Below are 11782 nucleotides of genomic sequence, written 5' to 3'. Positions count from 1 at the left end.
CTGCTAACTTCTTGCCAGTTCTTGAGTCAGCTAGCCACTAGCCTGCTAGCTTGGTCTTGCTAGTTCCTGAATGAAATGAATGAAATGAAAAATACTTTATTTATCCCAGAAGGGAAATTCAATCAGCTAGACACTAGCCTGCTAACTTCCTGCCAATCCCTGAGTCAGCTAGCCTGCTAACGTCCTGCCAGTTCCTAAGTCAGTTAGCCACCAACCTGCTAACTTTCTGCCAGTTCCTGAGTCAGCTAGCTACTAGCCTGCTTACTTCCTGCCACCTCCAGAGTCAGCTAGTCACTAGCCTGCTAACTTCCTGCCAGTTCTTGAGTCAGCTAGCCACTAGCCTACAAGCTTGGTCCTGCTAGTTCCTGAATCAGCTAGTCACTAGCCTGCTAACTTCCTGCCAGTTCTTGAGTCAGCTAGCCACTAGCCTACAAGCTTGGTCCTGCTAGTTCCTTATTAAGCTAGTCACTAGCCTGCTAACATCCTGCCAGGTTTTGAGTCAGTTAGTCACTAGCCTGGTAACTTCCTGCCAGTTCTTGAGTCAACTAGATACTAGCCTGCTAACTTCCTACCACCTCCAAAGTCAGCTAGTCACTAGCCTGCTAGCTTGCTGCTTCCTATCTCTGACTGAACCGGACCGGACCTCCATCCGCCTGTCCTCTAGTCGTGACACCTGCCGTTACATCCTTCTGTGTAACCTTCTCATTGTGGACATTCTGTATATGGCAGTGAGTCAGGTATCGTACCAGCTCTCTGTTTGTAAAGTAACAATGCTGTGTCCCGTATGTGGCTTTCTCACCGTGCTCACCATTCTCATAGGTGGGATTTCTCACTCTGCTGGTGATGTCCGTGGAGAGATTCACGGCTGTGTGTTACCCACTGAGATACGCTTCCATCATCACTGTCAGAAACACAGCGGTGGCCATCGTTTTGATTTGGGCCTTCTGTTCTCGAAACGTTCTCATTTGAGTTCTTCTGCTTGTACAGTTTAGTTTTGAAGGCCTGCTGACACAGCGGTGGCCATCACAGCAGTGTGGGCCGTCAGTTCGCTGAATGACCTCACTTGACTCCTTCTGTCTTTTCCATTTCAGAAATTGAGGATTCTGCAGGTGAAAGATCTTTGTTCTAACATAGCCGTGATGCTTGGATCCGTGTCTCGTGAATATGACGAAGCCTTCACCTGTGTTGTGTTTGTGTCGGCCGGCGTGGCCATCACCTCCTCCTATATCGGTGTTGCAGCAGCAGCCAGGTCGGCCTCCGCAGACAAGACTTCGGCCCGGAAAGCTCGAAACACGCTGCTGCTGCATCTGGTGCAGCTGGGCCTCAGCCTGTCCTCCACCATCTACAACCCGCTGCTCATCGCTCTGTCCAGAACCGTGACCAGGATCGTGCTGGTGGGAGTCCAGACTGTTTTGTACATGTTGCCACAACCCAGCAAATAGGTAGTGGCAAAAGAGGGGAGACGACACAAGTATTGCCAGATTTAACATAAGTTTTTATTCATATTAGTTAAAACAATGCTGTCAAAGTGAGGTGTGTATGTCAGTGATGTCAGTAGTGTGGGTGCGGATATCTGGGTGCTGGGATGTGAAACCAAACCAAAATGACACCAAACCAAATCACGAGCCTGGAAGAGAGAGAGTGCAGGAGCTGAGGGGTTGGCCCTTTTATAGCCTGGGCCCGAGCGTGCCAAGCAGGTAGGACCGCCCACTCAGTCTCCAGCAGTCTAGGGACCTGAGGAAACAGCCAAACACCCAAACACAGACAGCCAATGTGCCCAACCAACAGACAAGGTGGGGCCGTCACAATGTTTACTTTCCTTCTCCCCAGGTGTCTGAGTGCCCTCGTCTATGGACTCAGAGACCAGAGCGTCAGACCCATCCTTGTGAAAACTGTCAGTCATCACAGCAAAGGCCGAGGTTTCCGCCGACGACACATGAAGAGACCGAATCCAGATTGTCATTTGAATGACTTTAGAAGTCGGCATTTAGAAGAAAAAAAAGGAATCAAACTCATTTTCCTGTTGTGTTTTTTTCCCTTTCGAGTGCAGCTGTAGCTTCGTCAGTATTTCTTGTCCTTATTGTCATTCAGAGAGTCGCTGCAGGCCTCAGTGATGTGAAAAGGGTTCGTTCAAGTTGCTTTTGTTTCACTGGATCCAGAGATGTGTGGTGTAGTCGCAGATCCTCACGTCTAATATTCTCCCGCACATTCCTCACTTCTTTCATCTCCACGGTTGGTCAAACGCACATTATTGTTTAAAGTTAAAGAAACAAGACAATGTCACATTTCACGATTTGTATGGCCCTCATGTGCGGCACTTCTTTTTCCCATTTATGCTGGAGTTGCACAAACTCCAATATAAGCAGTCAGTTCGACTTGTTGCCTTTTACTTAACTGTTCAGCAACCTTGGAGAAAGCATTATACTGTTTACTCAGCTGATCTCACAGAAACAAAAGTCTGATTAAACTGCGTTACAGTTTTATGCATTTCTATTTACATGCAGCCTGTTTAAATAAAACAGTGCAGTTTGAACTCTACAGAAATAAAGGCACAGTCAGTAAAATTACTGCAGGAGCAGAGCAGCAGAATGTGGGGAGGAGAAGGAAGCCGATAGTTTCCTGAGTATTTCAGAAAAAGAGTGAAAGCAGTGCATCGTTCTTTAAATGTGAGCGCTGATTGGATTGTAAATGTGATGAATGTAGTTGGATTTTGTTGTAATTCACGAATGTTGTTCCTCTAAAACCTTATTTTCATATAAAATGTTTCAGACGTTACAAGCCCTCTGAAATGTCATCAAAACAAGAATCTGAAGAATCTGCATAAATAATTATGACTTTTCTTTTTTTTTACTCTGTGTCTATTTTTTTATTTATTTATCTCAATTTGTTTATTTACTTTCAACAATAAAATAAATGAAGGCAAATTTGGTTCCAAGTATTTCTAAAATGTACAATAATTATTTATGTGTGTGCTCTTTTTATTTTGAGGAGATTCCAGAGAGCTTATAAAATAAGTAGAATTATTAACTGTAAATATGCTTTTAGAAAAATAACATTTCTGAATTAAATCCCATTGTACTCATTACATTTACAAAAAATATTTTTTACATTCAAAATATAAAATAAACACACAACGAATATTATTTAGGATTTGTAAATGTATGTAGCATATTGGGTATAAATAATAATAATAATAATAATGATAATAATCTGTTTTAAATACATACATACATACATACAATTTAATAAATTAATGCGGTATTCAATTATGTATTTCATTATTTAGATAGTATTTGTTTTCAAATGTTTAATAATTACATTTTTTTTTTTAATTCCATCGTTTTTGAAAAATACATACAATTTAAAAATATAAAACGCAACATTTATTAATATACTTATATGTATAAATGACATCCAAATCATTTTTATTTATTGTTTAAATATATACAATTTAAATAATAAACAGCGTCTGTTGTTGTATTCGGTGCGGTACTTGCGTCATCGGCGTCGTGACGTAGGACGTATGAAAGTGCGTGCTGACGGTTGCTGGTGGACAGTTTTCCCTCCTCGCGGACGAAGCTAAGCTGATGTTCAGCTAAACACACTTCCTTTGCTGAACCTTTGTGGACTCCTTGGCTTCACCACCGCAGGAGGACGGCGGACAGAGAGACCGAACACCGGTATCGGCGCTGTTCACGGTAAATGTTGGTGAAAGTCGCGGCTGTTCCTTTTCTGCCTTCGTTTGTTTTCCAAAGTTAGCGGCTGCGCTAGCTAGCTAGCTAGTTAACAGGCTAACGTTAGCTTGACGCAGGTAACTTGTAACTGTCAATAAGACGGTAAATATCCGACAGTGGTTGATATTGATGTGCTCGCTGCCCGGTAACATTAGTAGCTGGTTGTCTGGCAGTTCGGTTCGTGCGGTGAATCCACTCAGCGAACTTGTTGTTAGCTGGAACCGATATTACGCTACCAGCGTTAGCTGCCCGAGTTCAGGTGCGGTTTCTAACTGGCCTCGTCTGGTTCGGACTCGCCCTGGTTTGGTTCCCAACTAGTTTAAACTCACCCAGCGTTCACACACACGTGACGTTAATGTTGTGTTTTGGATTAACGGCGCTGACTATCGGTGCAGCCCGGTTAGCTGCACGTGGGGGTCAGGTGAGGTAGCGAGGGCTAACCGGGCTTCGTCTCAGTTGTAATGTCTGGTTGTGTGCCTCCGGGATTCAGAGAAACGCAGCTGCTCTCTGTTGAAAGCTGTTCTGCAGCTTCATCTTCCAGACATCCAACTGATTCAGTGACGACACTCGGACTCCCACCGACCCGAACCCTAACCCGCACATGTCGGCTTCATTGTGTCTCCAAACACCAGCCGTCGTCCCACCGTTTCCTCTGATCTCGATCAGGAGGACTCCAAATTCAGTTTGTTGTGAACCTCCATTCTTTTTGGGGTTGGGGTCGAAATGATAAAAACACTGTTCTAAAAATTGTGACGTTTCTCAGATAGAAGTGCAGTGATTCTTCGGTTGGTCGTCAACTAGTATTTTATTAATCATCTGTGTTCACAAGGGACTAATCAGGAAACGCTGCTGGAACAAAGAGAACATTGATATTATTACAAATTTGAGGAATTTGTCAAACAAACATAGCGTCAGGTTTAAAATAAAAAAATCCAGTGACACCTAGATCTGGAGTATTTTAACATGCCAGACAAGTTCTTGTGTAACTGTAATCACCATTTATTGCCTGCCTGCAGTAACTGTAATCAGATTATTATTTTGTATCAAGGAACCGGTTTCGTTTTCAGTTTAAGGTTAAAAAGGAGAAGCAGGTTTATGACTAGAGCCTAACCAATACTGGATTTGTGAGACTTTTCATATATATATATATATATATGTGTGCATACAAAGTTCAATAACTTATTAAATATTAAGTGTGAGACATAACAGGAATATCTGTTATATCAAACTGGTTTGAATGGATTAATCTTGATATTTAGGTGTATCAAATATAATGTAGGGGAAGTTTTACATCAATCATAAAGTCTTTACTCTATTCAAGCTAGCTGTGACGTTCATGTGCTGCGTTTTTCCGAATCGTTATTTTAGTGGCTTTAAATCCAAAAAATTCATCTTACTTTTCGTAATGTCACTGTTAATGGTTGCAAACAGTAGCTCGGTGGTCGCTACTTCTACATGAAGGTAGGATTAGCGTCTTTATTGTAAACGTTCAAAGGAGCATTTCTGCGTGTCTGGACTAACTATGTAGTATCACCGCTTTTTTACTTATTCCCAGCCTGTTTTCTGCTTTATGTTACTTAGAAATAAGCTTTTACATCGAGACGACCTGTGTGCCGGTACTAATGCATCTACAACAGGCCTAAACTATCAGTGGTCAGGTAGATTAGTTTGGTTCTAGTTTGGATTCTGTCTCCCATTATATGTCGATAAGAAAACCGCTAAATGTTAACCAACATATTTCCAGCTGAGATATTGTTATAAATGTTTTAAAACTTTGCTGCTGTATATGAACACAGATGTCAGTTTGACCTGATTTATCTTGTTTGTCTCTGTACAGAAGACTTATGCGGTCCTTCTAGCAGGGCAAGATGTTCAACAAGTCATTTGGAACTCCCTTCGGTGGAGGGACGGGAGGGTTTGGAACCTCATCGACATTTGGTCAGCAAAGTAAGTTGGCTTGTGTGTGCGCTTTGAGGTGATTTTAATCACAAGTCGCTGTCACATCAACGTGTCCTCATGTGAACTGTGTTTCTGCAGACACAGGTTTTGGGACGACGGGAGGTTTCGGGACATCTGCATTCGGGACGACCACTAACACCGGAGGACTGTTTGGTTCTACACAGAATAAACCAGGTTTGTTTCATTGGCTGTTATTAGATTCAAAAAGCAGGCAAGTGTTTATGTTGTTTGGCTCTTTAGGGTCTGAGTACTGCAGAAATAAGGTTTTGCCTGCTGAGACAACACCATCCTGCACATCAGTGGTTCTGCTCAGCACTTTGGCTCTGAGTGTTAAGGCCACTTTAGATTTATGGTGTTAATGGACCCTCTCAGGTGGTCTGGACCAGGGCTGCTTTTTGTCCCCAAAGTCCAAACTAAACCCAGAGAAGCTGTTTATGGGTCGCCGTCTTATCCGGTTGAGCTACCGGGCCACCCATAGTATATATATATTCTATTCTATTCTAAGGCATTCTATTCTATTCTATTCTATATATATATATTTTTTTTTTTAATCGATCGCCAAAATTTCAGCATGCATCATATATGATGTTTTTTTTTTTTTGTTAGTTTTTTTTTTTCAGGGGAAAAAATTCTTTGCTTAACATCGTGCTATTTTACAGAATTCACTTTAATCTATATGGCTCCTTAAAAAATGTGCAAAAACTAGACAATTTACACCAGGTCCAGTACACAAAAAAAGAGAGAGAGAGAGAACTAAGTCTCCATGACGGACTGAGTTGTGACCAACAGGGGAACATTGTGAGAGTTTACAGGTTGAACTGCAGGCAGTGTTTCCTCAGAGAGACTGAGAGGAAAATCCACTCTACTGGATCAGTAAATGAACGCAGCATGGCTCAGAACCAGAGAACAGAGGAGCCAGCTGTTGGAGATACATTCAGCTGATGGTGGAACATCTTTCTACAGATGATGTGCAGAGTTTGTAAACAGTTAAATATCTGTAGTATGTGGAGCCTCCCTTCTTGTCCAGGATTAGAAGCACCTGTGGACACTTGGAACAGTGTTGGACAAACACATTTACTTTAGCCTGTACAAGACACGTCAGTGCACGAATGGTGTTGATGAAAGGAGGTGAGGTGTTGTTTAAAAGCTGAATTAATAAACTCTGTCCCTGTTGCTTCCTCCAGGTGGTCTTTTTGGCTCCAGTACGTTCAGCCAGCCGGCGACTTCCTCCACCAGCACCGGCTTCGGTTTCGGTGCAGCGAGCGGCACCTCCACCAGCCTCTTTGGCAACACTGGAACGGGCACCAGCGGCGGACTTTTCTCCCAGCAGAACAATGCCTTCGGTGCCAACAAGCCCACCTCTTTTGGAAGTGAGAACCCTCCACACTTTGTTCTGTTATTTGTCTGTTATTGAACTTACAAGACCTGTCATTAGGTTTTACTTCTGAGCTCCATGTTTATGAACAAGATAACCGTAAAAAAATAAGATGTCTCCTGTTCCATTTCCAAACTCCTCATGCCCATTTGTCATTTCGTTTTGTTTTCACTCTGAAGAAACCTCCCTATCTTCGTGTCCTCCAGGCTTTGGGACGAGCACCAGCAGCGGCGGGCTGTTTGGGTCGACCAACACCACCTCCAACCCCTTCGGTGGGACGAACTCACTGTTCGGAGGCTCCGGGTTTTCCGCTGCGCAGCAGCCAGGAACCACCGTGAAATTCAATGTGAGTTATTCTGCTGCAGCTGCATCACCTCCCCTTAGCCCTACATAATGACCCTAAACATGCTCAGAGTGTGTTCAGGTTTCACGCTGTATAAATTTATCATTAACACACGTTTTCTTCTGAAGTTTAGTTAGTAGTCGGAAGCTGAAGTTGCAGCTTAACGTCTGCTGACACCAGATCATTTCTTGTTTGTGTGAAACATTTAGGCCCCATATTGACTCAGATATAAAGAAATATTATTTTCTTAAAATTAGGTTTGAGAACATCTGAGGAGGAGGAGGAAGGGGACAGTTACACATTGATAGACTCAGAAATTAGCGATGGCAAAAATGCTCAGAGAAATCTCAGAATGCCTCCAAAACAGTGACAGAGGCGCAGAAATCAAAAGATCTATAAGCCTACTTGTGTGTAATTCTGTCAAACAACAACATGCATCAGATCACAATTATGAAATCAGGAGATCTGACATTATTCCCAAAAACCCAAACTTTACTGCTCCAAATTTTGCGTTCTGACGAGTTCCTGATCAGAGTCCTGGTTCCGGGTAACTGGCTGAGTCTTAGGCTGAGAGAGGCCTTCTGCTGAGCTTTCTGTTTGCTCATCCCGGCACATGTTGCTGATTTACTGTGTATGTTTTAATCTGGGTGCATTTAGCTCCTGGAAATTTTTATAAATTTTACAGCTTTGTGGGAAAAAGTTGCCCCCAAATATTTTTTAAAATGTCCTGCACTGCATGTTGTCAGATCAGTGACAAAAAGCATTTCCTTCTACAGAAAACAAGAAATGATCAGTTGCTTGTGGTGTTTCCAATCAGGTCATAGTGAATCTTTCAGTAAAGTGTTTTTAAAGACTTCTCCAGCGAGCGAAAACAAGTTCAGGAAGACTCCGACGTCTTTACTGACAGCAGGGAAAATGATAAAAGGAGTTTATCAGCTCGAGAGGCAGACGGGTGAGTGTGAGAGTCTGCGGCCGACAGATAAGATGCTTCACCTCTTTGAGGGAAGAAAGTCTTGTATAACAACGATGAACGTGATCTCAGGAAAGGTTTCCCAACAGGACAAGTGTCAGTGTTTCTCTCCTTTCTCAGAAGAAAGCATTTCACGATTTCTTTTTAGTTCCTCCTTTTCTTCAGCGTGTCCTCAGATGCAAAGGTCTGCACATTTACAAAGCCCACGACAAAAGGAGTTCCTCTCTGCTCTTTACCTGCCTGAGACTCCATGTTTAAAGTCCAGGCTTTTCTTCCGTTAATTATCTATGTCAGCGTGTAACACCTAACGTCTGACTAGCAGTGTGTAGATTTGTGGGGTATTGTTCAGAACTGGTGTGCCCGAGAGCATTGTGGGGATTTAGCTAGCAACACATCACCATGACAAAGGCGTCTGTGGCGGTTCATGGCTTCCGGCATGTGTGGCTAATGAGGACGAGCTGATTGTTTTGTGCCAAACATCAATTATCTGCTGTTAAAAATGTCTTCAAAAACAGCCACTGCTTCATTTGCTTTAATGACTATTTGATTGACGACCTGACCAGATGAGAAAATTGTAAAATTTGCATCTCTGATTTGTTGCAATGCTAGAATACTGTGCGACGCTGAAGTTGCACGACTGTTATCGTTTTTAGTGAATAAGTGTGTCGGATTATCAGGGAAGGTTTCTCAGGTTTTATTGCTTTATTCACAAGAGTGTGACCTGCCCTGGATATGAACGGCAAAGTATTAGTTTATTAAGGCGGGGCAGTCGCTTGGCAAAACAAACAAACAAATAAAAAATAATCAGCAGCTGTCCTTATATTGGGGAAGCACTGAATGTCCAAATGAATGGATTTTTAATGTTATTTTTGGAATGAAAGATGGATTGTTTTGTCCTGGCAGGAGGCTCTTGTTAGCCTAGCTGTACAGTTGTCGTGGAAACGCAGAGTTGTTGGCGATTGAAATGCAACTTGGAACAGTTTTCTTGCAGACTAAAGCAGTCAAGCTTGTTCATACGTTTTCAACATTATTCTTTTTATTTTTTTCCCCCAATCTTTCAGCCCCCAACCGGAAGTGACACGATGGTGAAAGCAGGCGTGACCACGAGCATCAACACGAAGCATCAGTGCATCACCGCCATGAAGGAGTACGAGAACAAATCCCTGGAGGTGAGTTCTCAGCTGATGTGGTGTTTTCAGGGCCAGTAGCGATTATTACGTATACTGATATATATGTTGAAAGTTATACATGACCAGCATGTGACAGCAGAGGACCTGCCATTGATGACAAGGTCACTTCATTGGTGAGGATTACTGTAACTGAGTAAGTACAGCAGTAATAGAAGTGATGGTGTCAGACGATGGGGTGCTCTCCTCTGTTCACTGTTAGCATTGCCTTAGCTGCTGTGAAAGCAGCTGGTGTCCTGATTTGTGGTGATTTCTGTACTTCTTGTTCAGTTTCTGGAGGTTTTTTTCTCTGCTAGAGAGGCATTTATTGCAATTAGAACAGATGGATAAAGATGATTTGACTTTAGGAAGAAGCTACAGTACTCCAGATAGCGCTAGCAGCAGGCTAAGAGGCACAGCAAAACCCCTCGTGATAGTCTTAGCCAGGGCTCCAGACTAACTTCTTCACTGGTGGCACTGGTGCGACAAACCCTCTTATTTAGTCGCACCTCCCACCTTGTCGCAGGCGAAACACATCACTTGTTGAACATCTGTTTATCGATAAACACTGGTCCCTAAACGCCCCACATTGCAGGCTGTGGTAGCTGCTGTTGGTGGCTGTGATGTGCTCAGACAGGTGTGTGACCGAAAAATGCTTTGAAAAGAGTTACACTGGGGTGTTATAGAGTCAGATTTGTCTGAGGTGACAACAGAACAGGTCTGGAGTCCTGGCCTTTAGCCTCCAGCTGCACCGACACCAACAAGAGATTGAGTCCAGCATTTTCAGTGCAACAGGCAAACTGGCCATGTTTTATGGGTGAGTTGAAATATGGGCGAAGTTTAATCTTTGAGCAAATAACTGATAATACAGGAGTCAACTAATGATGATTTCTGAACCTTATGTAGTTGCATGTCAAAATGTTACAAACCAAACATAGATAACACTTTATATTTGAAATATTTTGTCACAAAAATAGAAAAATGTGTTTTCATTTAACTTGCATAACTGATTGAGCAGGTATGACAGGTTGTACCACATGAATTAAAACATTTCCAGATGGCCTGATCAATGTAGATCAGAGTCCTGGAGTGAAAATAATTCTCAAAATATCAATACTTATGAATATTTTTCATTTTCGGACCCCATTTTATTGACAGAAACCTTTGTTTAGAGACTTGTCATGCAGTTTTGTGTAATTTTGTTAACAATTATTATGGCATTAGATCATGAAGAGGACATCAGCATGATATGATATTATAAGAGTAATCATGTTTTATGCTATAAAACTCAAAGGCAGATCAGAGATCTTTAAGCAGAAATCATTTTTGAAATCGACCAGGATGTGTTTGGGTTAATTTGCCTTAATTGATCTCTATGTTGATGCTGAAACGATGTATTGTGCTGCACCATTGTGACCTGATTTCTGTCGCTCTGCCTGCAGGAGTTGAGGCTGGAGGACTACCAGGCAGGCAGGAAGGGCCCGACCAACCCGATGGCTCCAGGGACGGGCGGCCTGTTCGGTCCAGCCACTGCCACGTCCAGCGCCACAACCGGCCTGTTCGGCTCCACGGCCCCCAACGCCAGCTTCTCTTTCGGCCAGAACAAGAGCACCTTCGGAGGCGGTAAGTGATGATGAAGACACGAGCTGGGTGCACTTCAATTTTTTTTCTTAAATTCACTCTTGGAGCCGGTGAAGCCACATGCTGCGTCTTTGTCCTCTTTGCAGCAGCTACCGGCGGTTTCGGTGCAACCACAGGGGGTCTGTTTGGCGGTCAGACCCAACAGCAGGCCAGCAGCCTCTTCAAGCCCTTCGGTCAGACCACCACCGCACAGAGCACCGGCTTCTCCTTCGGCAACACCAACACGATGGGACAAGCCAACACCAGCAGCATGGTGAGAATGTCTGCGCTCACTTGGGCTTAGGCACGAAGTCCTGATAACAGTGTGTGCGTCTCTGCAACTTTGATTTTCGTTTGATTGTTTGAAGTTTCTGATTTCACAAATATATTCCGTTTGTAGCTGCAGCAGGGAAAAGATTCTGTTAGTGTATGAGGAAATATTGAGAAAATGTAGATGAACAAGCACAAGTTGCTTAAACTTCAGCACCGGCTCTGTCCAGTAAATGTTCAGTAACTAAGCACAGAGGCAGAATGCACAGCAGCATGTTTTCAGTGGCACAAAGGTGTCTCTCCTTTAACCTGTTGGATCTCCGTGGTAGCTGATACTGTGGAGCT

The 11782-nt window shown here is 43.1% G+C and overlaps 2 protein-coding genes across 5 annotated transcripts in view; both read left to right on the top strand.

The window, feature by feature from the left end:
- LOC103374319 (olfactory receptor 2W1-like) overlaps nucleotides 1–2056 on the top strand; it is a 4051-nt gene extending 1995 nt beyond the window's left edge. The window contains 5 exon segments of the mRNA XM_008304394.1: nucleotides 492–826; nucleotides 828–974; nucleotides 1067–1420; nucleotides 1789–1894; nucleotides 2051–2056. Coding sequence (XP_008302616.1) covers nucleotides 492–826; nucleotides 828–974; nucleotides 1067–1420; nucleotides 1789–1894; nucleotides 2051–2056 — 948 coding nt within the window.
- Nucleotides 2057–3529: 1473 nt separating this feature from the next.
- The window catches only part of nup98 (nucleoporin 98 and 96 precursor), a 35138-nt gene continuing 26885 nt past the window's right edge, over nucleotides 3530–11782 (top strand). For 2 of the 4 annotated variants that reach the window (XM_008304392.1, XM_008304390.1), the window contains exons 1-8: nucleotides 3531–3698; nucleotides 5572–5681; nucleotides 5772–5867; nucleotides 6878–7063; nucleotides 7275–7414; nucleotides 9443–9550; nucleotides 10990–11170; nucleotides 11275–11441. In XM_008304392.1, coding sequence (XP_008302614.1) covers nucleotides 5603–5681; nucleotides 5772–5867; nucleotides 6878–7063; nucleotides 7275–7414; nucleotides 9443–9550; nucleotides 10990–11170; nucleotides 11275–11441 — 957 coding nt within the window. In that variant the 5' untranslated portion in view covers nucleotides 3531–3698; nucleotides 5572–5602. Of the gene's footprint in view, nucleotides 3699–5571; nucleotides 5682–5771; nucleotides 5868–6877; nucleotides 7064–7247; nucleotides 7415–9442; nucleotides 9551–10989; nucleotides 11171–11274; nucleotides 11442–11782 lie in introns of all 4 variants that reach the window. The other 2 variants (XM_008304389.1, XM_008304388.1) reach the window with 2 other exon arrangements.

The sequence above is a fragment of the Stegastes partitus genome, unplaced genomic scaffold, assembly GCF_000690725.1.
Source record: "Stegastes partitus isolate 25-593 unplaced genomic scaffold, Stegastes_partitus-1.0.2 Scaffold2209, whole genome shotgun sequence".
In the NCBI taxonomy this organism is placed as follows: Eukaryota; Metazoa; Chordata; class Actinopteri; family Pomacentridae; genus Stegastes; species Stegastes partitus.
This window is presented reverse-complemented; position numbering and strand designations above follow the sequence as displayed.